The following is a 27225-nucleotide window of genomic DNA, read 5'->3' as shown; positions in this document are numbered from 1 at the left end:
CCTGTCACAGGGATGTGTTGTACAGGGGATAGCCTGTCACAGGGATGTGTTGTATAAGGGATATCCTGTCACAGTGATGTGTTGTATAAGGGATAGCCTGTCACAGGGATGTGTTGTATAAGGGATAGCCTGTCACAGGGATGTGTTGTACAAGGGAGAGCCTGTCACAGTGATGTGTTGTATAAGGGATAGCCTGTCACAGGAATGTGTTGTACAAGGGATAGCCTGTCACAGGGATGTGTTGTACAGGGGATATCCTGTCACAGGGATGTGTTGTACAAGGGATAGCCTGTCACAGTGATGTGTTGTACAAGGGAGAGCCTGTCACAGTGATGTGTTGTACAAGGGAGAGCCTGTCACAGTGATGTGTTGTATAAGGGATATCCTGTCACAGTGATGTGTTGTATAAGGGAGAGCCTGTCACAGTGATGTGTTGTATAAGGGATAGCCTGTCACAGGGATGTGTTGTACAAGGGATAGCCTGTCACAGGGATGTGTTGTATAAGGGATAGCCTGTCACAGGGATGTGTTGTATAAGGGATAGCCTGTCACAGTGATGTGTTGTATAAGGGATAGCCTGTCACAGGGATGTGTTGTACAAGGGAGAGCCTGTCACAGGGATGTGTTGTATAAGGGATAGCCTGTCACAGTGATGTGTTGTATAAGGGAGAGCCTGTCACAGTGATGTGTTGTACAAGGGATAGCCTGTCACAGGGATGTGTTGTATAAGGGATAGCCTGTCACAGTGATGTGTTGTATAAGGGATAGCCTGTCACAGTGATGTGTTGTATAAGGGATAGTCTGTCACAGTGATGTGTTGTATAAGGGAGAGCCTGTCACAGTGATGTGTTGTACAAGGGATAGCCTGTCACAGTGATGTGTTGTATAAGGGATATCCTGTCACAGGGATGTGTTGTACAAGGGAGAGCCTGTCACAGTGATGTGTTGTATAAGGGATAGCCTGTCACAGGGATGTGTTGTACAATGGTAGCCTGTCACAGTGATGTGTTATATAAGGGATAGCCTGTCACAGTGATGTGTTGTATAAGGGATAGCCTGTCACAGTGATGTGTTGTACAATGGTAGCCTGTCACAGTGATGTGTTGTATAAGGGATAGCCTGTCACAGTGATGTGTTGTACAAGGGATAGCCTGTCACAGGGATGTGTTGTACAGGGATATCCTGTCACAGTGATGTGTTGTATAAGGATAGCCTGTCACAGTGATGTGTTGTATAAGGGATATCCTGTCACAGGGATGTGTTGTACAAGGGAGAGCCTGTCACAGGGATGTGTTGTATAAGGGATAGCCTGTCACAGTGATGTGTTGTATAAGGGAGAGCCTGTCACAGTGATGTGTTGTACAAGGGATAGCCTGTCACAGTGATGTGTTGTATAAGGGATATCCTGTCACAGGGATGTGTTGTACAAGGGAGAGCCTGTCACAGTGATGTGTTGTATAAGGGATAGCCTGTCACAGTGATGTGTTGTATAAGGGAGAGCCTGTCACAGTGATGTGTTGTATAAGGGATAGCCTGTCACAGTGATGTGTTGTATAAGGGAGAGCCTGTCACAGTGATGTGTTGTACAAGGGAGAGCCTGTCACAGGGATGTGTTGTATAAGGGATAGCCTGTCACAGTGATGTGTTGTACAATGGTAGCCTGTCACAGTGATGTGTTGTATAAGGGATAGCCTGTCACAGTGATGTGTTGTATAAGGGATAGCCTGTCACAGTGATGTGTTGTACAATGGTAGCCTGTCACAGTGATGTGTTGTATAAGGGATAGCCTGTCACAGTGATGTGTTGTACAAGGGATAGCCTGTCACAGGGATGTGTTGTACAAGGGATATCCTGTCACAGTGATGTGTTGTATAAGGGATAGCCTGTCACAGTGATGTGTTGTATAAGGGATATCCTGTCACAGGGATGTGTTGTACAAGGGAGAGCCTGTCACAGGGATGTGTTGTATAAGGGATAGCCTGTCACAGTGATGTGTTGTATAAGGGAGAGCCTGTCACAGTGATGTGTTGTACAAGGGATAGCCTGTCACAGTGATGTGTTGTATAAGGGATATCCTGTCACAGGGATGTGTTGTACAAGGGAGAGCCTGTCACAGTGATGTGTTGTATAAGGGAGAGCCTGTCACAGTGATGTGTTGTATAAGGGAGAGCCTGTCACAGTGATGTGTTGTACAAGGGAGAGCCTGTCACAGTGATGTGTTGTATAAGGGATAGCCTGTCACAGTGATGTGTTGTATAAGGGATAGCCTGTCACAGTGATGTGTTGTATAAGGGATATCCTGTCACAGGGATGTGTTGTACAAGGGAGAGCCTGTCACAGGGATGTGTTGTATAAGGGAGAGCCTGTCACAGGGATGTGTTGTACAATGGTAGCCTGTCACAGGGATGTGTTGTATAAGGGATAGCCTGTCACAGTGATGTGTTGTATAAGGGATAGCCTGTCACAGTGATGTGTTGTACAATGGTAGCCTGTCACAGTGATGTGTTGTATAAGGGATAGCCTGTCACAGTGATGTGTTGTACAAGGGATAGCCTGTCACAGGGATGTGTTGTACAAGGGATAGCCTGTCACAGTGATGTGTTGTACAATGGTAGCCTGTCACAGTGATGTGTTGTATAAGGGATAGCCTGTCACAGTGATGTGTTGTATAAGGGATAGCCTGTCACAGGGATGTGTTGTACAGGGGATAGCCTGTCACAGTGATGTGTTGTATAAGGGAGAGCCTGTCACAGGGATGTGTTGTACAAGGGATAGCCTGTCACAGTGATGTGTTGTACAAGGGAGAGCCTGTCACAGGGATGTGTTGTACAAGGGAGAGCCTGTCACAGGGATGTGTTGTACAAGGGAGAGCCTGTCACAGGGATGTGTTGTATAAGGGAGAGCCTGTCACAGGGATGTGTTGTACAAGGGAGAGCCTGTCACAGTGATGTGTTGTACAAGGGATATCCTGTCACAGGGATGTGTTGTACAAGGGATATCCTGTCACAGTGATGTGTTGTATAAGGGATAGCCTGTCACAGGGATGTGTTGTACAAGGGATAGCCTGTCACAGTGATGTGTTGTACAAGGGAGAGCCTGTCACAGGGATGTGTTGTACAAGGGATAGCCTGTCACAGTGATGTGTTGTACAAGGGAGAGCCTGTCACAGTGATGTGTTGTATAAGGGATAGCCTGTCACAGTGATGTGTTGTACAAGGGAGAGCCTGTCACAGGGATGTGTTGTACAAGGGATAGCCTGTCACAGTGATGTGTTGTACAAGGGATAGCCTGTCACAGGGCTGTGTTGTATAAGGGATAGCCTGTCACAGTGATGTGTTGTATAAGGGATAGCCTGTCACAGGGATGTGTTGATTTCGTGATTACAATTGAAGTAGAGAAACATACAATACAGTTGTATACCACGTATGTGTTATGCTTTCATCATCTTAAAATCAAAAAGCTGCATTCAGTCACTGGTCAAAGTGAAGGGTACTGTTAGATTTAATTACAGACCTCACCCTGACCCTTGAATTACTCTAAAATAAAATACACACAAAAAAGAATGAAAACCCTTTAGAAATAGAAGAGATGTATATTTTTTAACAGCTGAGGTTTTATTTAATAAGAATTTTACTGTCATCCCTGATTTTACTGTGATCTGTGTGTAATGGGTGTTAAAGTCAGGTCTGGGGTTATACAAATGATCCAATGAGCTTTTCCAACATTATACACATTTATTTAACTTCTTCCTTGTTGCTGCTTATATTGTTTGTTTGTGTGTAAAGAACATGAACCGGTTTGAGCTTCAGTGCTGAAGCATTCAGGCATGTCTGGCCAACCCACTGCCTGAGCTGGGCAGGACGCCAGCAACATGTTACAGCTTCATTCTAACAATACAAGAATATATTTAAAAATATATTGTACTGAGATTGGTATCTCTGGGTTTATTTATTTATTAAAAATGTTCAGTCTTAATACCTGCAGGTTCCCAACCACACTAAGTGAAAGACAGGAATTTCAGACAGAATTAAATACCCATCAGAATATAATCCCTGCTTCCCAATCACAGAGAGACAAAGATGTTTGAAAGGAAACAAATCAGAGTGGAAGCTGGGACTACTTCTAGTCACAAGTTCCCTGTGGGTAGAAGCCTTTATCATTTATATATATATATAGATATGATAATAAGTCAGTGTATGTACATATTAAATGCCACTTCTCTTTATCTTCCATGTGGTTCTATACAGCTGAGTGGACATTGTTCCTGATCTTGTTTTCTTGTTGTGTGTCTGATCAGTTGCTGGTGTGGGATGATCAGTAGAGAAGATGGAAAAGAAAAATGCAGACCAGGAAACTGGTAAGAACACAATGATATGTATCATCTCTGTCACAGACAACAATGAATGCTCTTAGTTGCTTCTCAACTCCGGTCCTGGGGACACACTGTCCTTCTGGATTTGTTCCAACCGAGCTCTCAATTACTTAACTGAAACCTTAATTGAACTAATAATTTGCTTAATTTTACTTTTTTTAATTGATTAGTTTACAAAATGTTGGAGAATTCAAATTCCTTATATATATATATATATTTAACTTGAAATCTCCAACTCTTTAAAATAAGTAAAACGCTCTGATTAGTTCCATTAAGGTTTTCAATTAAGTAACTGAGAGCTCGGTTGGAACAAAAACCAGCAGGACAGTGTGTCCTCAGGACCGGAGTTGAGAACCACTGATCTAGTGTAAAGATAAACATCATTGTGGATATAGAACTAGAACAGGCACTACAAGAGAAAGACCTCAGTGTTGTAATAGACTCATCGCTGTCAGCAACCACACAGTGTGGGGATGCAATCAAAAAGACAAACACAGTGCTGGGGTATTTAAAATCTCAAAAGGAGTTGACATAGTTTAGTCTAACCCAGGGGTGCGCAATTCCAGTCCTGGAGGGTCGGTGTCCCTGCTGGCTTTTATTCCAGCTGTGCTCTAAATTACTTAATTAGACCAATAATTGGTAATTGGTCCAATTAAGTAATTTAGGGCAAAGTTGGAACAAAAGCGAGGAGGGACACCGGCCCTCCAGGACCGGAGTTGCCCACCCCTGGTCTAACCAATTCTTTAAGCGCTGTGCAGAAACCAGGACCAGAGGACGCAATTGGAAATTAAGTGGAGGTAGACTCAGGACATTTTCTTATGTTCCTAAAGTGCTAATATCCTAACAAATATTGAAAGAAATGTCCATACCTCTCATTGGCAAAACAACTTCCCTTTTCATGTACGTTGTTTGGTTTGTTTTTGACTGTGATAGCAGCTCATTACTCCTGCCTCCACACTGTAGATTCACTCTCCCTGTGCAGCAGGTATCAGGACATCACCACCATATTAACCACTGGCTCTCACTTCACTACAGTAAAACCTCCACACTGTAGATTCACTCTCCCTGTGCAGCAGGTATCAGGACATCACCATCATATTAACCACTGGCTCTCACTTCACTACAGTAAAACCTCCACACTGTAGATTCACTCTCCCTGTGCAGCAGGTATCAGGACATCACCACCATATTAACCACTGGCTCTCACTTCACTACAGTAAAACCTCCACACTGTAGATTCACTCTCCCTGTGCAGCAGGTATCAGGACATCACCATCATATTAACCACTGTCTCTCACTTCACTACAGTAAAACCTCCACACTGTAGATTCACTCTGCCTGTGCAGCAGGTATCAGGACATCACCAGCCATCACCACCATATTAACCACTGGCTCTCACTTCACTACAGTAAAACCTCCACACTGTAGATTCACTCTCCCTGTGCAACAGGTATCAGGACAGCCATCACCATATTAACCACTGGCTCTTTTTCACAGTTCAGTATTCATTCACAGATACACCATGCAGTTTGGTCTCTGAGTTAAAGGTGATAGGAATGTTGATACAGTAATTCCACCCCCTAAACTATTCTGACAGGGCATGTGTGCTGAAACTATCTAGACAGATACATCGGCTTGGAGTGATTGTTCCACAGCGACTGATCTGGGGTCAGTTTACCTGAAACACACGACAGTAACACTGATATTTACAATTCTGAACTCCACAAACCTGCAATCTGAAACACACGACAGTAACACTGATATTTACAATTCTGAACTCCACAAACCTGCAATCTGAAACACACGACAGTAACACTGATATTCACAATTCTGAACTCCACAAACCTGCAATCTGAAACGCACGACAGTAACACTGATATTTACAATTCTGAACTCCACAAACCTGCAATCTGAAACACACGACAGTAACACTGATATTTACAATTCTGAACTCCACAAACCTGCAATCTGAAACGCACGACAGTAACACTGATATTTACAATTCTGAACTCCACAAACCTGCAATCTGAAACACACGACAGTAACACTGATATTTACAATTCTGAACTCCACAAACCTGCAATCTGAAACGCACGACAGTAACACTGATATTTACAATTCTGAACTCCACAAACCTGCAATCTGAAACACACGACAGTAACACTGATATTTACAATTCTGAACTCCACAAACCTGCAATCTGAAACACACGACAGTAACACTGATATTCACAATTCTGAACTCCACAAACCTGCAATCTGAAACGCACGACAGTAACACTGATATTTACAATTCTGAACTCCACAAACCTGCAATCTGAAAGGATTCAGATATAAATCAAATCCATTTCTATGCATTATCTATACTTGTTTCTATTGGAATGTATTCCTGTGCTTGTGATGCCATGTTCTAGATAGTTAATGATGCAACACTCTACTATTCCTTTCTATTTAAACCTATATTTGAAAGCGCGTATCAGACAGGGGAGATGAACCTGCAGCTTCAGGGGAGCGGGCACACCGCTGGCTACGAACGCAGCCCTCAGTGAACAATCAACCCGAGGGACTGCTGCCCTGTCAAATAGCAACATTGAATAGCAAGATTCACTATAATCCCCACTGCGTCCCCAGCCTGTGTCATATACAATGTGTGATTGATAGAGAATATTTTACATTTTTGGTCATGTTTTTTTTTTTGTTTGTTGTTGAATTTAAGTCATTCTTAGACTTAAGTTTATGATATGAAGTTTTAAAAAGTTATTGATATAATATTACATTTGAGGTGCTTATTTAAAGTATAATGAAGTTGTCACTAAGTATTTGTTTTCACTCATAAAGAGCTGAAGATGAAGACTCAAACAAGCCCTGCCCTTGTTTAACACATTCTATCTTGATTAGCTGCATCTAAAATGAAGAGCAGATCTGGATGCATGTAGAGATCAACATGCTCATAAATATGTGACGGAAAATAAGCACTTGTTTTAAGCACAGCTCAATATTTTACAAGCACCTGAGAGATGAACATGCCTGATGAATGCAGCCCTGTTTCTAATATGAATGTTACCTCTCCTACACTGTCTCTACCTACATCACTGCCTCTGTCTCCACAGTTACTGTTTCTAATATGAATGTTACCTCTCCTGCACTGTCTCTACCTACATCACTGCCTCTGTCTGCACAGTTACTGTTTCTAATATGAATGTTACCTCTCCTACACTGTCTCTACCTACATCACTGCCTCTGTCTCCACAGTTACTGTTTCTAATATGAATGTTACCTCTCCTGCACTGTCTCTACCCACATCACTGCCTCTGTCTCCACAGTTACTGTTTCTAATATGAATGTTACCTCTCCTACACTGTCTCTACCTACATCACTGCCTCTGTCTCCACAGTTACTGTTTCTAATATGAATGTTACCTCTCCTGCACTGTCTCTACCTACATCACTGCCTCTGTCTCCACAGTTACTGTTTCTAATATGAATGTTACCTCTCCTGCACTGTCTCTACCTACATCACTGCCTCTGTCTCCACAGTTACTGTTTCTAATATGAATGTTACCTCTCCTACACTGTCTCTACCTACATCACTGCCTCTGTCTCCACAGTTACTGTTTCTAATATGAATGTTACCTCTCCTGCACTGTCTCTACCTACATCACTGCCTCTGTCTCCACAGTTACTGTTTCTAATATGAATGTTACCTCTCCTGCACTGTCTCTACCTACATCACTGCCTCTGTCTCTACAGTTACTGTTTCTAATATGAATGTTACCTCTCCTACACTGTCTCTAACTACATCACTGCCTCTGTCTCCACAGTTACTGTTTCTAATATGAATGTTACCTCTCCTACACTGTCTCTACCTACATCACTGCCTCTGTCTCCACAGTTACTGTTTCTAATATGAATGTTACCTCTCCTACACTGTCTCTAACTACATCACTGCCTCTGTCTCCACAGTTACTGTTTCTAATATGAATGTTACCTCTCCTACACTGTCTCTACCTACATCACTGCCTCTGTCTCCACAGTTTCAGGTGCATCAGGAATCCTCAGTCCCTCACTCCCTCTCTGTCTCCACAGTTACAGGTGCATCAGGAATCCTCAGTCCCTCACTCCCTCTCTGTCTCTACAGTTACAGGTGCATCATGAATCCTCAGTCCCTCACTCCCTCTCTGTCTCCACAGTTTCAGGTGCATCAGGAATCCTCAGTCCCTCACTCCCTCTCTGTCTCCACAGTTACAGGTGCATCAGGAATCCTCAGTCTCTCACTCCCTCTCTGTCTCCACAGTTACAGGTGCATCAGGAATCCTCAGTCCCTCACTCCCTCTCTGTCTCCACAGTTTCAGGTGCATCAGGAATCCTCAGTGTTTCTCAGAGTTTTAGCAGTTTCGGCCGTGACTACAAGGGTATAATCCCTGCACGTGATGCCAAGTCCATGAGTTGGAGAAGACCTAATCTCAGCAACCCTAAGGTATGGTGACACTGATCATTAGAAAAGATTCTAGTTTTACATGGTAAAGTCTATGATTTAAACATTTTAAAATCCACAATACATGCAAGAATCCACATATAATTAGTATTCAGACACGGGCAGACTGCTGTTTCAGAGAAAGCTTAGGGCCGTATTCATAAAGTGTTTACCAGGCATTTAAGTTTAGACAGTGAAATCATACGAACATAAGAAATTCAAGAACGAGAAAAGGCCATTTGGCCCACCTATGCTCGCACACTTTGGTGCCAGCGTGGTCCGTTAGCGCTCAGGAGAGGAAAAACTAAAAAAACCCGAACCAAGTTAGCAGGGGAAATGAAACCTCTGGGAATCCGTGGCTAGACAGACTAACGGTCTTATTGTGGTCACAGAGAGGGTTATACAGTATTGTTCATGACAGCATCCAGTCTGTTCTTGAAGGATCCGATAGTCTCTGCTTAAACAACTCTGTCCAGCAGCCTGTTCCAGTGGTTCACCACCCTTTCTGTGAAAAAGCTCCTTCTCCCCTCGGTTCTGAATATGCTCTTCTTCAGCTTCCACCCGTGGTCCCTGGTTCTGTTCTCTGTGATCTGTGAAAAATATTCTCAGCAGTTACTTTGTTAAACCCCTTGACCATTTTAAATACCTCTATTAAGTCACCTCTGGCTCTCCTTTCTAGGCTATATAGATTCAGCTCTTTCACTCTATCTTCATATGACATACCCAGTCCTGGAATTAATCGTGTTGCTCTCCTCTGTACTCTCTCCAAAGCCTCAATGTCTTTTTTATGATAAGGGGACCAGAGCTGTCCACAGTATTCTAGGTGTGTATTCTGTGTGAGATGAGGAGCAGCTGTGTGAGGTCAGGAGCAGCTGTGTGTGATGAGGAGCAGCTGTGTGAGATGAGGAGCAGTTGTGTGAGATGAGGAGCAGCTGTGTGAGATGAGGAGCAGCTGTGTGAGGTGAGGAGCAGCTGTGTGAGGTGAGGCGCAGCTGTGTGAGATGAGGAGCAGCTGTGTGAGGTTAGGAGCAGCTGTGTGAGGTCAGGAGCAGCTGTGTGAGGTCAGGAGCAGCAGTGTGAGGTGAGGAGCAGCTGTGTGAGATGAGGAGCAGCTGTGTGAGATGAGGAGCAGCTGTGTGAGGTCAGGAGCAGCTGTGTGAGGTGAGGAGCAGCTGTGTGAGGTCAGGAGAAGCTGTGTGAGATCTCTGGAACAAAGTAAAACTAAACCAGAATGCTGTTCCGTGAATTTCTATCTAAATTGTATTTTTCTGCGTACAATAGAGTTAAATGCCCATTCGATGCTGAACCAGATTACAGCTCCCCATGAAACTCTCCTACAATGTTAAAATCAGACTTTTAATGAACTGTATGTACTTGTTTTCATATTATAGTAACTCAATGAATGAACTTTTCTTTTGCAGATTCCTGGTTTGCTGAGGAGAGTTTTCAAGGTACAAGGGGGGGGGGGGGGGGGGGGGGGTATTGTTAAATGACGGATGAATAAGACAGGTGGAAAGAAAAGGAGAAATTGTGAGTGAAAGAGAATTGGAAAAGAGAGAGAGATGAGAAGGGTGGGTGTAGTTAAGTGTCATGATGTATATCATCAATAAAGAGGATATTCATGCTGTTATTAACCTACTGTACCACAGGTCACCCTTTATTTGTAATTTCAGTACCAGAAGGAAAACACCAAAGACATACATAAGTAAAACCAATGATTTATTTAGAAAGACAAAGGTTTTTATAGTGTTTGAAATGATTCTTTTTATAGCATCATTCATCAAGACATGCAACAAGCTGGATACAATTGTAACCGTTTCTTTTTGTATGTAGTGCGAATCTTTAAAAGTAAACTTCTAATAAAATCTAATCAAGACTCAGTGCAACATGTCAAATACAAAACAAGCAAAGTGAATATCAAATCAATTCAAACTAAGTGACACGCAAAATAAAATTGCTATCGTGAATTAAAATCCTTAACATGAATTAAAACCATGACAAATCTAATAAAAATCTGCAAAACAAGGGACATAATGGATGTAAAGAACTGACCATCGTGTTCACATAAATGCTGATTTATTGTACTGCTCTTTCTCCTTTCAAATATATAAAACCTTTTAGAAAACAGGCATTCTACAATGTAGCTAAAACACAGCAGCTTAATGTTTAAAAAGTAATGAAACAGAATCAAGTATCCTCAGAGAATACCGTAACCGACTCCAAGCACAAGGTAGCTACTCTGTGTGCACAACACTTCTCCACGTATAATACCGTATGATTACAACAAGCACTAAGAGAAAATAAACAATGGTGAGTCTGCGATTTAATAAATAACACAAGAGTGAGAATGAGCTAATCTACTCACCCCCACGAGCACAGCAATATATCCAGAAGTCCCGTGTGTTTCTGCTTCCCTGCACTTTAAACCAAAACATACTCATAAATATATAAACAAGTTCTCAAACCAAGCAATAAAATAGAACACACTCGCTACTCACCACCAGCAATGCTGCAGCCTTCTGGATAAACCTGAGTCCCATGTGTCTCTGCTTTCCCTGCACACCAGCAATGCTGCAGCCTTCTGGATCAATCTGTCCCATGTGTCTCTGCTTTCCCTGCACACCAGCAATGCTGCAGCCTTCTGGATAAACCTGAGTCCCATGAGTCTCTGCTTTCCCTGCACACCAGCAATGCTGCAGCCTTCTAGATAAACCTGAGTCCCATGTGTCTCTGCTTTCCCTGCACACCAGCAATGCTGCAGCCTTCTGTAATCACCTATGCCTTTATACAGGTGTTTTCACTAACCCACCTGTGTTAGCCCTTTCCTAGCTTGACTGAATTGACAACTTGTATTAGCCATGCCACACTACAGTAGTTTTATATATGAATCTATTTTAGTAATCTGCATGTGAGCATCTACAGTAGAATAGTGAAGATCTGAACCCATCCTGAAGGTTTGTAATTATTCACTCATTCCACAGGGGTCTGATAGAAAAGCCAGACATCAAGAGGTTGGTGAATGGAGCCTGGAAGAGTGTCGACACTCCATCATGGAGCTGGCAAAGGAGCTGAACAGAGTCGTGAAGGTACAGAGAGGGAGGGGGAGAGAGGGAAGGAGGGATGGGGGAGTGAGCAGTATTGGTTATTACAGAGAGGTGGAGAGGGGGGGTGAAAAGGCGAGTCCTGAGGTTACAGGAGAGGAGAGAGGCAGAGGGGGAAGAAAGGGGCTAAAGTGGGGTGTCAGCATGCCATCGTGTCAGATAAAGCAAAAAGCTTAGGAGTCTTGGAGGTACGGAGAGAGGGGTGTGTGTATGTAGGGGGTGGGGAGATTGGTAATTAATGTAGCCAACAAAGACGTTCATGTATTGAATACAGAACAGAGTAGAAACAGCATTGAAAGCAACAATTAGGTGTAGTCCAAGTTTAATTGAATTCCCTTTTTAAATGTAATAAGCAATAAAGAACACTGGCGTGTGATTTGAGGATTGTGAAAAGGATTGTGGGAAGAGACCGCAGGCTATTCATCATTTAAACCGCAGCAACACAAAAACACACACGGCTCATCTTTGTGCCTCTACTGAGAGAGTCTAGCAGTTCAATTCAAACCCACAGAGGCACCGATTCTAATTAAACAAATGTAGTGCCCTTCTGCATTCTATATGCCTAATATTCCTGACTACAGTACTACCAGTTTAACCTCGAGAGTCAGTGAGTATCTGTGTCTTAAATGAGTTACTGCTGTTTGAAATGCCAAAGAGTTCTATCTTAGCTTGAATTGTGGGATGCCGTTCCGTGCCATCTCTCCTGTAGATGAAACCAGAAAACACATGAGATTATTATACAGAGCTAACAAAGGAGTTAAACAGTGTCTTGAAGGTAGAGAGAGGGTGGGGTGAGGGGAGTGTGTGTGTTTGAAGGGGTGAGGGGAGTGTGTGTGTTTGAAGGGGTGAGAGGAGTGTGTGTGTGTGTTTGAAGGTGTGTGTGTGTTCGAAGGGGTGAGGGGAGTGTGTGTGTGTTTGAAAGGGTGAGGGGAGTGTTTGTGTGTTTGAAGGGGTGAGGGGAGTGTGTGTGTGTTTGAAGGGGTGAGGGGAGTGTGTGTGTGTTTGAAGGGGTGAGGGGTGTGTGTGTGAGTGTGTGTGTGTGTTTGAAGGGGTGAGGGGAGTGTGTTTGAAGGGGTGAGGGGAGTGTGTGTGTTTGAAGGGGTGAGGTGTGTGTGTGTGTGTTTGAAGGGGTGAGGGGAGTGTGTGTTTGAAGGGGTGAGGAGTGTGTGTGTGTGTTTGAAGGGGTGAGGGGAGTGTGTGTGTGTTTGAAGGGGTGAGGGGAGTGTGTGTGTGTTTGAAGGGATGAGGGGTGTGTGTGTGTTTGAAGGGGTGAGGGGGGTGTGTGTGTGTTTGAAGGGGTGAGGGGGGTGTGTGTGTTTAAAGGGGTGAGGGGAGTGTGTGTGTTTGAAGGGGTGAGGGGAGTGTGTGTGTGTGTGTGTTTGAAGGGGTGAGGGGAGTGTGTGTGTGTGTGTTTGAAGGGGTGAGGAGTGTGTGTGTGTGTGTTTGAAGGGGTGAGGGGAGTGTGTGTGTGTGTGTTTGAAGGGGTGAGGAGTGTGTGTGTGTGTGTTTGAAGGGGTCAGGGGTGTGTAAGTGTGTTTGAAGGGGTGAGGGGAGTGTGTGTGTGTGTGTGTTTTGAAGGGGTGAAGGGAGTGTGTGTGTGTGTGTGTTTGAAGGGGTGAGGGGAGTGTGTGTTTGAAGGGGTGAGGAGTGTGTGTGTGTGTTTGAAGGGGTGAGGGGAGTGTGTGTGTGTTTGAAGGGGTGAGGGGAGTGTGTGTGTGTTTGAAGGGATGAGGGGTGTGTGTGTGTTTGAAGGGGTGAGGGGTGTGTGTGTGTTTAAAGGAGTGAGGGGAGTGTGTGTGTTTGAAGGGGTGAGGGGAGTGTGTGTGTGTGTGTGTTTGAAGGGGTGAGGGGAGTGTGTGTGTGTGTGTTTGAAGGGGTGAGGGGAGTATGTGTGTGTTTGAAGGGGTGAGGGGAGTGTGTGTGTGTGTTTGAAGGGGTGAGGGGTGTGTGTGTGTGTTTGAAGGGGTGAGGGGAGTGTGTGTGTGTTTGAAGGGGTGACGGGAGTGTGTGTGTGTGTGTTTGAAGGGGTGAGGGGAGTGTGTCTGTGTTTGAAGGGGTAAGGGGTGTGTGTGTGTTTGAAGGGGTGAGGGGTGTGTGTGTGTGTTTGAAGGGGTGAGGGGAGTGTGTCTGTGTTTGAAGGGGTGAGGGGAGTGTGTGTGTGTGTTTGAAGGGGTGAGGGGAGTGTGTGTGTTTGAAGGGGTGAGGGGAGTGTGTGTGTGTGTTTGAAGGGGTGAGGGGAGTGTGTGTGTGTGTTTGAAGGGGTGAGGGGAGTGTGTGTTTAACCCTTTGCAGTCCATTTATTAACTGCGCGTCAGGCACGCCAGGTCTAATTAATTTTCACACGCGCAGTTAATTTTATACGCGCTGTTTAAAAGTATTTTTTTTCACAGTCAAACGGGTTTAAAAGGCCCTGCATATCAACAAAGCACTCACTAGGCATCTCCAGCCCCGCCCCACCCTTTCGTTTGCTATAGCTTTCACATATGCTAAGAAATAAATAATAATAGTCGTACATACCGATCAATCATCTCCTGATCAGTCGTTTTATCACCAAACTCCTCAATAATGCGATCCAAGTCATTATTTTATTACTATAACATCTCAAAAAAGCTCTGCAAATGTCCATGATAGTCTCAGTGCGCTGACGCACTCAGCCAGCTTGTTTACTATGACGCCCGGTTATCTGATACCTGATACCATGTATGACTATTCATGAGATACGCCTTTTTTTTTTTTTTCGACTTGTCTCGGCTCCTGTTGCTCCCACTCGGCAATTGAATGGTTTTCTCGGCTTTTTCCGGAGAAAAAACGACTAAACACCCGTTTATTGCGTTGCTATAATGATGTCGGACCCAGTCCGACAAAGGACCTGTGAGGAATAATTGCAATGTCGGACCCAGTCCGACAATGGACCGCAAAGGGTTAAAGGGGTTAGGGGTGTGTGTGTGTGTTTGAAGGGGTGAGGAGTGTGTGTGTGTGTGTGTGTGTGTATGAAGGGGTGAGGGGAGTATGTGTGTGTTTGAAGGGGTGAGGGGTGTGTGTGTGTTTGAAGGGGTGAGGGGAGTGTGTGTGTGTTTGAAGGGGTGAGGGGAGTGTGTGTGTGTGTTTGAAGGGGTGACGGGTGTGTGTGTGTTTGAAGGGGTGAGGGGAGTGTGTGTGTGTTTGAAGGGGTGAGGGGAGTGTGTGTGTGTGTTTGAAGGGGTGAGGGGAGTGTGTGTGTGTGTTTGAAGGGGTGAGGGGTGTGTGTGTGTTTGAAGGGGTGAGGGGAGTGTGTGTGTGTGTTTGAAGGGGTGAGGGGTTTGTGTGTGTGTTTGAAGGGGTGAGGGGAGTGTGTGTGTGTGTTTGAAGGGGTGAGGGGAGTGTGTGTGTGTGTTTGAAGGGGTGAGGGGAGTGTGTGTGTGTGTTTGAAGGGGTGAGGGGTGTGTGTGTGTTTGAAGGGGTGAGGGGAGTGTGTGTGTGTGTTTGAAGGGGTGAGGGGTTTGTGTGTGTGTTTGAAGGGGTGAGGGGAGTGTGTTTGTGTTTGAAGGGGCGAGGGGAGTGTGTGTGTTTGGGGTTGACTCTCCTTCATTTACCTAACGAAGGAGTTAAACAGTGTCTTGAAGATACAGAGAGACAGCTTTGACAGCAACAGTTAGGTGCAGTTTAGGAGTTTCTTTGTTGTTTCATTCCTGTTCAATTTCAATTAAAATCACTGGTTTCTGCAGGGCTTGTGGTTAAATTCATTGTTTTAATGATTTCTTATTGATTGATTTCAGAACTCTGCCATTCCTACCCCTGTGTCCAGTGAGGATACGTGCAGCCTGGAAGAGTGTCGCTGCTTCATCATGAAATGGGCTGACGAGTTGGACAAGCTGGTCCAGGTAAAGAGAGACACAGACAATGAAGCTCGAGGTGGAGACAGAGTGCAGGGAGAGCTGAGAATCAGGTTCACAGACAGGGTGCAGTGAGAGCTGAGAATCAGGTTCACAGGCAGGGTGCAGTGAGAGCTGAGAATCAGGTTCACAGGCAGTGAGAGCTGAGAATCAGGTTCACAGGCAGGGTGCAGTGAGAGCTGTGAATCAGGTTCACAGGCAGGGTGCAGTGAGAGCTGAGAATCAGGTTCACAGGCAGTGAGAGCTGAGAATCAGGTTCACAGGCAGTGAGAGCTGAGAATCAGGTTCACAGGCAGTGAGAGCTGAGAATCAGGTTCACAGGCAGGGTGCGGTGAGAGCTGAGAATCAGGTTCACAGGCAGGGTGCAGTGAGAGCTGAGAATCAGGTTCACAGGCAGTGAGAGCTGAGAATCAGGTTCACAGGCAGGGTGCAGTGAGAGCTGAGAATCAGGTTCACAGGCAGGGTGCAGTGAGAGCTGGAAATCAGGTTCACAGGCAGTGAGAGCTGAGAATCAGGTTCACAGGCAGGGTGCAGTGAGAGCTGAGAATCAGGTTCACAGGCAGGGTGCAGTGAGAGCTGAGAATCAGGTTCACAGGCAGGGTGCAGTGAGAGCTGAGAATCAGGTTCACAGGCAGTGAGAGCTGAGAATCAGGTTCACAGGCAGGGTGCAGTGAGAGCTGAGAATCAGGTTCACAGGCAGTGAGAGCTGAGAATCAGGTTCACAGGCAGGGTGCAGTGAGAGCTGAGAATCAGGTTCACAGGCAGGGTGCAGTGAGTTGGATGTCAGGGAGATTTAGTTTTCTTTTATATAGTACAGAAGTAATACTCTGAAAAAAGTCACACTTTGCACAGTAATTTAGCAGTTTCCCATATTATTACATAGTGCTGCATGAAGGGATTTAATTATTCAGATGAAGCTCATCACTGGTGAAGCTCATTGGTGTTGATTGGGCTGATTGACCATTCCAAGTGGAACAACTGAAGAAGATGCTTTGAAGAAATTGTGAAGACACATTGTGAAGACACAACTTTGAAGACCCTTTGCACAGTAATTGTGTGGATTATATGTTCTATGAAAGCAGCACAAACCCAAGCAGCTGTTTCTTCACTCGTTTCACTCTGATGGTAAATCAGCTCAATCAACACCAATGACCCTCACCTGATTGTAAGCAGCTTGATCCGAATAATACTTCTACCATGTGTTGTGTTTGCTGTAATTTCCCGTGCTTGCATGTGCCTTCACCTTATCATACAAAAGTAAACCTTTATAAGGGACGTGACGAGGATGCAGACTGACGACCAAATGAATCAGTCAGTCAGTGAGCTAGATATTGCAAGTGTTATACCCTCTGTTCTGCTGGCTGATTTCACAGAGAAGGGAAGCTGCTGCCCTGAGAACACTGATATCTAGTCTGGATTTGTTGTGTTCATAGACACCAAAGCAAAGCCAGAGTGCTGGACAGGTTGAGACAAGAAAAGGAGCAGAGCTGAGAAACAAAGAGGATCTCCCAGGACCAGAGGGGGAGGAGCTGAGTGAGGGGGCGGGACAGAACAAGGGGGAGGAGCTGAACCAATCGGAGGAGCAAAGACTGAAGGACGGTCATGACATCATCATGCAGTGGGCAAGAGAGCTGAAGACAGTGCCAGAGGTAAGATTTTACCACATTTCAACAGCTGGGTCTGAACATACTGTCCATGAATGCATCTCAAAAGAGGTTCCTGTATCTCATTCCTACACACCCACACTGCTAGTGATCTGTTCTGAACATACTGTCCATGAGTGCATCTCAAAAGAGGTTCCTGTATCTCATTCCTACACACCCACACTGCTAGTGATCTGTTCTGAACATACTGTCCATGAGTGCATCTCAAAAGAGGTTCCTGTATCTCATTCCTACACACCCACACTGCTAGTGATCTGTTCTGAACAGGATATCTTTTTATTTTTCATTCATGAGTTAATCACTGCTATAATGTAAGTACATGCAGTCATTTGCTAATACAATGGGGATAGATTAATTTAGTAAATCTCGCCTCTGATTTCAGGTTGTTTTTCACAGTGAGGCTCCATTTAGATTGGTATGCGATGTTGACATGGAGATAGCAGAGTGCTCTACTGTTTTGAATTCACAGCCATGGCAGGGATGTATGATACTGACATACTTGAGTGATTCATTTCAAAACATTGCCCAACTGAAACCCTTCTCTAGAGTTCCTGACACACTGGGGTCTGGAGTGAACACTCCTTATCCTCTAATCTCTATTGTCTTTAACCAGAACTCTGTCTCAGCGGGGGAGGCTGTGGAACAGGGTCTTGCAGAGCTGGTGAAGGAGTGGAAACGAGGCAAGCTGAGTAACATCTTACCCATCATGGAGTTCATCATGTGGGCCCTGATCAAGGAGGAGGCAGACAAGGTGAGAGCAGCAAGATAAACCCACAGCAGAACTCAGCTATTTACTTGTACATGTGCTTTGTGTCACAGTGGAGCACACAGGGATAGGGAGATGATCATTTCTATTCATTAGCAGACAAGCAATCATTTTATTAAACTGCACTTAATAATACTTTGCCCTGTGTTAATATCTGTGCTCTTTGACAAATATGTCAAGTACAAGTCTCTGTCAAATGGCACATATATATTAACACAGGGTAAAGTATAATGAAGTATAATGAATTGATAAAGAAGACACTCTCAGACAGGCACATATATTAACACAGGGCAATGTGTAATGAATTGACAGCTGGTACACATTCAGTTGTTTCTCTCTTGACTGAATTGTCGTTGTTTTTTAGGGAATGCTGAAATCTCTGAATATTGGTGAGTACGGCAAACCTGCAACATGTTATAATTCATCTCTGACCGTCCAAGCACAAGATTGTCTTGATGACAGAGAACTCAGAATCCTCACATTCCTGTTTGTGGAACAAGACAGACAATAACGTTCATATAAGTTATAACAATACCTGTAAGATGTATTGGACCTTGCTGTGCTGTTTAACTTGAAATAACTTTCAGTACTTTTCTGGCAGTTTTACTGTCCAAAAGCTTGGTGGTGTTTTCATTTTTCGCTTCAGTCTCTGTATTACTATCAGTGTATCTATCATTATTACTCAAAGCTTGGTGTTATTGTTTCATTTTTGGCTGCAGTCCCTGAATTAGCGCCTTCATTCTTTCCAGTCAGGTAGCACCATGATAAACTTCAATAGATGCACCTATTATTCTCTATGAATAGTCTCCCTGAGCTCACTTTTCCACACGTAGCTGCTCAGGCTGCTAGGAAACGGTCTGCCTGGTTCAAGTGCAGCCGTGTCACCTGGGATCAATGAACTCAATGGCCTGTTGGTTTAGACATGTTTTTTTGTATTTTATACACTATTAAATTGTTTTTTATTTCTGTAAATGCTACTGCAAGGGTAATTGTAAACAGAACATGAATTACCAAGACCAGTCAGAACCAGTGTGCAGTTATCATCTCGTGCCCTTTTCTAAAGCAGAAGCCTGGTCTCTCTGAACTATCATTCTGGTATTGTGTGCTGTCGTTTTATTCATTCATTCAGGTTTTTATGTTACTGTAATAATCGAAAAAAAAGACTTACAAACACAGATGAATTATTAAAATAACAACTAACTCTGAAAAGCGTCTCTAAAAGAAATAAAACAGCATTTCACTTTTCTTTTTTAATAAATGTGTATTATTGTTGTTGTTGTTATTAGTTTTAATAACGGTCACTTTTGACTGTGTAGACTAGACATTATTTCTATATTTTATTTTGTCTGTATTTATCCTTTTATTCTCGACTGTGGTCAGGACCACCCGTCTTGAGAAGGCATCTCTTGATAAATAATTAGCAATGTTTATAATAGACATGATTCTCAGTATTGATATCCTCACTAGTCATTTTAGAACAGCGCTAGCCTGAGTGTCGTTCTCCTCCAATGACAAGGAGGCAGTATTTGAGTGACAGGTCACTTCTTCTGAAGGGAGCAGGTTCATATTGATTCCTGCTGTCTTTTGAACACAAGTCGATGTTATTTCAAGTTGCACTTTGACGGGTGGAATTGTATTAACAGGACGGAAATTGAAAATCCATGAAGGATTCACTCAGGGAACCCAACAAGGAGACGGGTCTCTCTGAAATGAGAAACGAGAGAATCACAAAACACAGCATGGGAACTTTCACAAGCAAAACACAGCATGGGAACTTTCACAAGCAAAACACAGCATGGGAACTTTCACAAGCAAAACACAGCATGGGAACTTTCACAAGCAAAACACAGCATGGGAACTTTCACAAACAAAACAGCATGGGAACTTTCACAAGCAAAACACAGCATGGGAACTTTCACAAGCAAAACACAGCATGGGAACTTTTACAAGCAAAACACAGCATGGGAACTTTCACAAACAAAACACAGCATGGGAACTTTTACAAGCAAAACACAGCATGGGAACTTTCACAAGCAAAACACAGCATGGGAACTTTCACAAACAAAACACAGCATGGGAACTTTCACAAGCAAAATACAGCATGGGAACTTTCACAAGCAAAACACAGCATGCGAACTTTCACAAGCAAAACACAGCATGGGAACTTTCACAAGCAAAACACAGCATGCGAACTTTCACAAGCAAAACACAGCATGGGAACTTTCACAAGCAAAACACAGCATGGGAACTTTTACAAACAAAACACAGCATGGGAACTTTCACAAGCAGAACACAGCATGGGAACTTTCACAAGCAAAACACAGCATGGGAACTTTCACAAGCAAAACACAGCATGGGAACTTTCACAAGCAAAACACAGCATGGGAACTTTCACAAGCAAAACACAGCATGGGAACTTTCACAAGCAAAACACAGCATGGGAACTTTCACAAGCAAATCACAGCATGGGAACTTTCACAAGCAAAACACAGCATGGGAACTTTCACAAGCAAAACACAGCATGGGAACTTTCACAAGCAAAACACAGCATGGGAACTTTCACAAGCAAAACACAGCATGGGAACTTTCACAAACAAAACACAGCATGGGAACTTTCACAAGCAAAACACAGCATGGGAACTTTCACAAGCAAAACACAGCATGGGAACTTTTACAAGCAAAACACAGCATGGGAACTTTCACAAGCAAAACACAGCATGGGAACTTTTACAAGCAAAACACAGCATGGGAACTTTCAGAAGCAAAACACAGCATGGGAACTTTCACAAGCAAAACACAGCATGGGAACTTTCACAAGCAAAACACAGCATGGGAACTTTCACAAGCAGAACACAGCATGGGAACTTTTACAGGGAAGGTAGCATTGTTAATAATTGAAAACGAATGCTTGAACAACACTATGAAGTTTAGACTGTGATACTGGATCTTTAAAGAGATTCATCTGTACTTCCAGCTGGAATATTGATTCAATTCTTTGCCGACTCTGTCTTTATCTCTTCACACAGGTGCTGGGAGATGCATCCCTGATTTAGGTATTTATCACTGTTGCAGTTTTGTTGATTTTCAGGTGTTGCATTCTACTGTTAAGAATATTTCATCTATTTTTCTTTCATTTTTTCTAGTCTGGCAGTGGATTCACAAGGCATCAGGTACTCTTTAATTTTACTATGTGTTGCTGAAGTCTGATATTTCTGATTGATTTTTGGTATAACAGTTTTTTCTAGTACAGAGGGACTCCTCTCCCCCTCTCTCTTCACCTCACCCCTCTCTCCTCTCTTCTCCGCTCCCTCTCTCTTCACCTCTCCCCCTCTCTTCCCCTGCCTCTCCTCTCCCCCTCTCTCTTCACCTCTCCCATCTCTCTTCCCCTGCCTCTCCTCTCCCCCTCTCTCTTCACCTCTTCCACTGTCTCTCCTCTCCCCCTCTCTCTTCACCTCTCCCCTCTTTTCCCCTGCTTCTCCTCTCCCCTCTCTTCCCCTGCCTCTCCTCTCCCCCTCTCTTCACCTCTCCCCTCTCTTCCCCTGCCTCTCCTCTCCCCCTCTCTCTTCACCTCTCTCCTCTCTTCCCCTGCCTCTCCTCTCCCTCTCTCTCTTCACCTCTCCCCTCTCTTCCCCTGCCTCTCCTCTCCCCCTCTCTCTTCAACTCTCTCCTCTCTTCCCCTGCCTCTCCTCTCCCCCTCTCTCTTCACCTCTTCCCCTGCCTCTCCTCTCCCCCCGATATCCAATTGTGATGAAACTTGGTATGGGCATTCTGTAGAACAAATTACTAAGAGTATCATAACCTGAAGCCTGTGTCTCTCCCCTCCCTCTGTCCCCAATCTCTCCCTCATCCCCTAACCCCATCTCTCTTTAACCTCCCCTCTCCCAGCCCCTCCCCCTCTCTTTCTCCCTTTCCCTTCCTCTACTAACCCCCTCTTTCTCTCTCCCTCTCTCCCAGGTGTCAGGTATATACTGTGTGTTACACTTTTACATACATCTAGGTAACCACTTATCTGATTGGTGTTTCACAATTTGGATCTGTTATCCCCTCTTTTTCTCCCTATGCCTTTTTGCCTAACTTTCTTACAGTATTCCCCCTTTACCTCCCCCCTCTATGCCTTCCCCTCCATCTCTCTCTCCCCTCCTTCCCTCCCTCCCTCCCTCTCTCTCTCTCTCTCTCTCTCTCCCTCTCTCTCTCTCTCTCTCCCTCTCTCTACACTCTGGGATCTGTCAGTGATCTCTGGGTAACTCAGATTATTATCACTCTTCATAACTAAATCCCAGTCCCCATATTTCACTTTAGGCTGGAGGGTTCCAATTTACTAAAAAGTCCCGCCTTGCTAGTGCTATCATTGGCTGCTTCAAGATTTTATAAAACAAAATGGAGAGTGATAGGTGGAATCACTCCAGTTCATAACATCAATCATTTCTTTAATGGACACTTGAAGCATCCAATGATAGCAGGGATCTCGGTTTAGCTGTCCACTCAGAGAAGAGGGGTGTAGTTCCGGGGAGTGGCATTGTGAAAGCTCACTGACGCTTCACTTCCCAGACTGAGCGATGATGAGAGGAGGAGTCGATGCTTGAGAGCCGTTACATTTAAACATGAGATATTTCACAGCAGCACACAGAGACGAAACATGACACAGGAACTTGTTTACAGCAAAGAAAATAAATTCTACTATAAATACTACACTATAAATTCAATATATTCGACTTATAGTTATATTAGAACATTTATTCTGTCTCGTGTTTTAATATAATGTGCCTATAGAAAGTCTACAACCCCTTGAACTTTTTTTACATTTTGTCGTGTCAGTGCCTCAGAGTTTCATGCATTTAAATGAGGATTTTTTCCCACTTATCTACACACCATACTCCACACTGTTAAGGGGAAAAAAGTTTTTATTGAGAAAAAAATTATATATTGAAAATACAAAACTGAAAGTTCATAATTGGATAAGTCTCCACCCCCCTGAGTTAATACTTGGTGGAAGCAATTACAGCTGTGAGTCTGTTGGGATAGGTCTCTACCAACTTTGCACACCTAGATTTGGCAATATTTGACCATTCTTCTTTACAAAACTGTTCAAGCTCTGTCAAGTTCTTTGGGGAGCGTTGATGGACAGCAATCTTCAAGTCATGCCACAAATTTTCGATTGGATTTAGATCAGGCCTCTGACTGGGCCACTCAAGGACATTTACCTTTTTGTTCCTTAGCCACTCCAGTGTAGCTTTGGCTGTGTGCTTTGGGTCATTGTTATGCTGAAAGGTGAACTTCCGTCCCAGTATCAGCTTTCTTGCAGAGGGCAGCAGGTTTTCCTCAAGGACTTCTCTGTACTTTGCTCCATTCATTTTCCCTTCTATCCTGACAAGTGCCCCAGTTCCTGCCGATGAGAAACATCCCCATAACATGATGCTGCCACCACCATGCTTCACAGTAGGGATGGTGTTCTTTGGGTGATGCGCTGTGTTGGGTTTGCGCCAAACATAACTGTAACAGGGCGAGCAGCCCTGTACATTGTTTATTTATTTTTAGATCGGGTCTCCCCCTCCGCCCCTGTGCAGAGTGTTTTGTATTATTTATTTAGTTTTATTGTATTATATTTATGACGGCGTAGCGCCGTGTTTTGTTTATTTTTAAAACATGTCCTGGCAGAGGCGAGATCGGTGCTCGTCCTCTGCCAGGTGTAATGAAAAAAACTCGTGCAGAAGGTGGCCATCTCCCGAATTAAGTGATTAATTTAGTTGCTAATCGGGAGATGGTCACCTGAATATAAAAAGGCTGCAGCTCTCCAGTTCAGGGTAGGTGTCAGAAGGAGAGAGTGTGTGAGAGTAGACGGAGTTATTTAAAAACGAAAATAAATAAACCATACAGGTCAGGCTGGGCAGTCGCTGTCACTGTTCCTGTATGCTATGATTTAGTTTCGTTTTTAAATAACTCCGTCTACTCTCACACACTCTCTCCTTCTGACACCTACCCTGAACTGGAGAGCTGCAGGCTTTTTATATTCAGGTGACCATCTCCCGATTAGCAACTAAATTAATCACTTAATTCGGGAGATGGCCACCTTCTGCACGAGTTTTTTTCATTACACCTGGCAGAGGACGAGCACCGATCTCGCCTCTGCCAGGACATGTTTTAAAAATAAACAAAACACGGCGCTACGCCGTCATAAATATAATACAATAAAACTAAATAAATAATACAAAACACTCTGCACAGGGGCGGAGGGGGAGACCCGATCTAAAAATAAATAAACAATGTACAGGGCTGCTCGCCCTGTTACAAACGCTTTCCATTCAGGCCAAAAAGTTCCATTTTAGTTTCGTCAGTCCACAAAACTTTTTGCCACATGGCTACAGAATCTCCTGAATGTTTTTTTGCATACTTCAAATGGGATTCAAGGTGGGCTTTCTTGAGTAATGGCTTCCTTCTTGCCACCCTACCATACAGGCCAGATTTGTGGAGTGCTTGGGATATTGTTGTCACATGCACACTTTGACCAGTCTTGGCCATAAAAGCCTGTAGCTCTTGCAAAGTTGCCATTGGCCTCTTGGTAGCCTCTCTGATCAGTCTCCTTGCTCGGTCATCCAGTTTGGAGGGACGGCCTGATCTAGGCAGGGTTTTGGTGGTGTCATACACCTTCCACTTCTTAATAACCATCTTGACCGTGCTCCAAGGGATATTCAACGCCTTTGATATTTTTTTATACCTATCCCGTGATCTGTGCCTTTCAACAACTTTGTCCCGGAGTTCTTTTGAAAGCTCCTTGGTGCTCATGGTTGAGTCTTTGCTTTAAAATGCACTACCCAGCACAGGGAACCTACAGGAACTGCTGAATTTATCCTGAAATCATGTGAATCACTACAATTTAACACAGGTGGAGGCCACTTAACTTGGTGTGTGATTTTAAAAGCGATTGGTTACACCTGAGCTAATTTAGGATTGCTATTACAAGGGGAGTGGACACTTACCCAACCAAGCTATTTCAGTTTTCATTTTTAATTCATTTTCAACAAATTTCTAGAATATTTTTTTCACTTGGAAGTTGTGGGGTAGGATGTGTAGATAAATAAAAAAAAAAATGTATGCATTTTAATTCCAGGCTATAAGGAAACAAAAGGTGAAAATTTTGAAAGTGTAGACTTTCTATAGGCACTGTATATGTTTTTACAACATTTCTAAATATCAAACGAGTGAATATAGGGGTTCATGTTTCAGGAACTACATTTATTTAATATTTTGTCCTTATTGCTGATAATAATGGCGTGAAGAACTATTATTTTATTTATACATATTTATTTTGAGTAAATAATCGAGAGTAGTGTCCATTATTGCTTCTAAAGACCCTGAGGATAAACATGTATTCTGTCATTGCAATCACTCAGGTGAAACAGTGTTTTGTAATTTGCCCAAACATCAATATTTTTCAACAAAACTTTCAGGAAGTATTGGAAGGTCCATCGGGTCATAGAATAAGACATTTTTATACATGTATCTCTAAGCAGAATACAAAATAATAGAAAAATACGTAACGTTAAAAAAGAAAAGAAACGAAATATCGTTTTGAAAAAAAGTGAAAAGCTTGTCTGGTTTCTGAAGTGCTTTATAATGCTCCCCAGAGTGTTCAGAAGAAAAGAACAGTTCCAAGATGCTACTGTAAAAAATAGATGTTTAGTGAATTTTTATAGGAAGAGAGTCAACTACTACCAAAAAAGGGTTAACCACATTATAAATGTTTGGTCCTTAAAGGGTTAAGCAGTGCTGCTTGTGAGCGTGGGCTTCCACATTTCAAAAACCAAATATCGATCCCGCCTGTCAGCCTCAGTCTGCCCTGATGCACATTCATGTGTGTAAGATGACACTGAAACCTTTGATCCTGAACCCAGCATCCTTGACAGGGGTGCAAATCGCTTTAAATTATCAAACCCGCCCTAATCGAGCCCTCTCACAACTTCACACACGACACAACCCTTCTCTCCTGTGTATGTGGAGGAGTGGGGGGGTGTCATGTGACTAGTCCTTCCTCTCTCTCCTCCCCTCTCCTCTCCCTCTCCCTCCCTCCATCATACCCTCCTCTCTCCTCTCCCTCCCTCTCCTTTTTCTCCTCTTCCATCTCTCTCCTCTCCCATCACCATACCCTCCTCTATCTCTCCCTCCCTCTCTCCTCTGTCCTCTCCCTCCCACCATCATACCCTCCTTTCTATCTCCTCTCTCTCCCTTTCCCTCTCTCTCTCCCTGTACCTCCTTCACCTTTACTCTCTCTCCCTACCTACCGTCCCTCTCCACTGTCCCCCTCACCTGTCTGTCCTCTCCCTCCCTCCATCATACTCTCCTCTCCCTCTCTCCTCCCCTCCCTCTCTACTCTCTCATCTGCCCCTCTCTCCCCTCCCTCCCTCTCCCATCTCTCCCTCTCTCCCTCCCTCTCCTTTATTGGCATGGGACACCAGCAGTATTGCCAAAACAATTACATTACATATCATATGAACAATAGATTTACAACAACAATAACAACAAAACTAATACTACTACTACTAATAATAATAATAATAATAATAATAATAATAATAATAATAATAATAATAATAATGACCGCTGGTATATAGAATGTAACTCAGAGTAGTGTTATTGAAGTAACGTCCTGTGCAGAGTGTTCACTGTGTGTCCCTCAGGCTGTGACAGGCGCACACATACTGGGCAGCCAGTGGGGCTGTGTGTCCCGTTCCCAGTAGGACTGCCAGTTTTTCTGGGTCAGTCAATTGTGGGAAGTGTGGGAGGGAAATAGTCTTTTTTTTAAGGAATTTGTCTCTTGTTTGGTTGTATTTCTCACAGTGTAGGAGAAATTGCATCTCTGTGTCGACCTCTCCTGTCTCACAGTGACCACAGAGCCTGTTCTCTCTGGGTAGCCAGGTCTGCCTGTGTCGGCCTTTTTCAATGGCCAGGCTGTGGTCACTGAGCCTGTACTTGGTCAGGATCTG

The 27225-nt window shown here is 43.9% G+C and overlaps 2 protein-coding genes across 2 annotated transcripts in view; one reads left to right on the top strand and one right to left on the bottom strand.

Moving 5' to 3' along the window:
* LOC117424012 (butyrophilin subfamily 1 member A1-like) overlaps positions 1 to 27225 on the bottom strand; it is a 403039-nt gene that overhangs the window by 287534 nt on the left and 88280 nt on the right. The gene's annotated exons all lie outside the window — the stretch shown is intronic.
* Positions 1 to 27225, top strand: part of LOC131709362 (nuclear factor 7, ovary-like) — a 50592-nt gene that overhangs the window by 10565 nt on the left and 12802 nt on the right. Inside the window, exons 3-12 of the mRNA XM_059011838.1 lie at positions 4298 to 4357; positions 8717 to 8847; positions 10266 to 10295; positions 11826 to 11930; positions 15701 to 15805; positions 17251 to 17466; positions 18095 to 18232; positions 18612 to 18636; positions 21274 to 21300; positions 21391 to 21417. Coding sequence (XP_058867821.1) covers positions 4327 to 4357; positions 8717 to 8847; positions 10266 to 10295; positions 11826 to 11930; positions 15701 to 15805; positions 17251 to 17466; positions 18095 to 18232; positions 18612 to 18636; positions 21274 to 21300; positions 21391 to 21417 — 835 coding nt within the window. The 5' untranslated portion in view covers positions 4298 to 4326. The remainder of the gene's footprint in view (positions 1 to 4297; positions 4358 to 8716; positions 8848 to 10265; positions 10296 to 11825; positions 11931 to 15700; positions 15806 to 17250; positions 17467 to 18094; positions 18233 to 18611; positions 18637 to 21273; positions 21301 to 21390; positions 21418 to 27225) is intronic.

Source organism: Acipenser ruthenus, chromosome 43, assembly GCF_902713425.1.
Source record: "Acipenser ruthenus chromosome 43, fAciRut3.2 maternal haplotype, whole genome shotgun sequence".
NCBI classification, from domain to species: Eukaryota; Metazoa; Chordata; class Actinopteri; order Acipenseriformes; family Acipenseridae; genus Acipenser; species Acipenser ruthenus.
The sequence above is the reverse complement of the archived record's forward strand: the minus strand, read 5'-3'. Positions and strand labels throughout refer to the sequence as shown.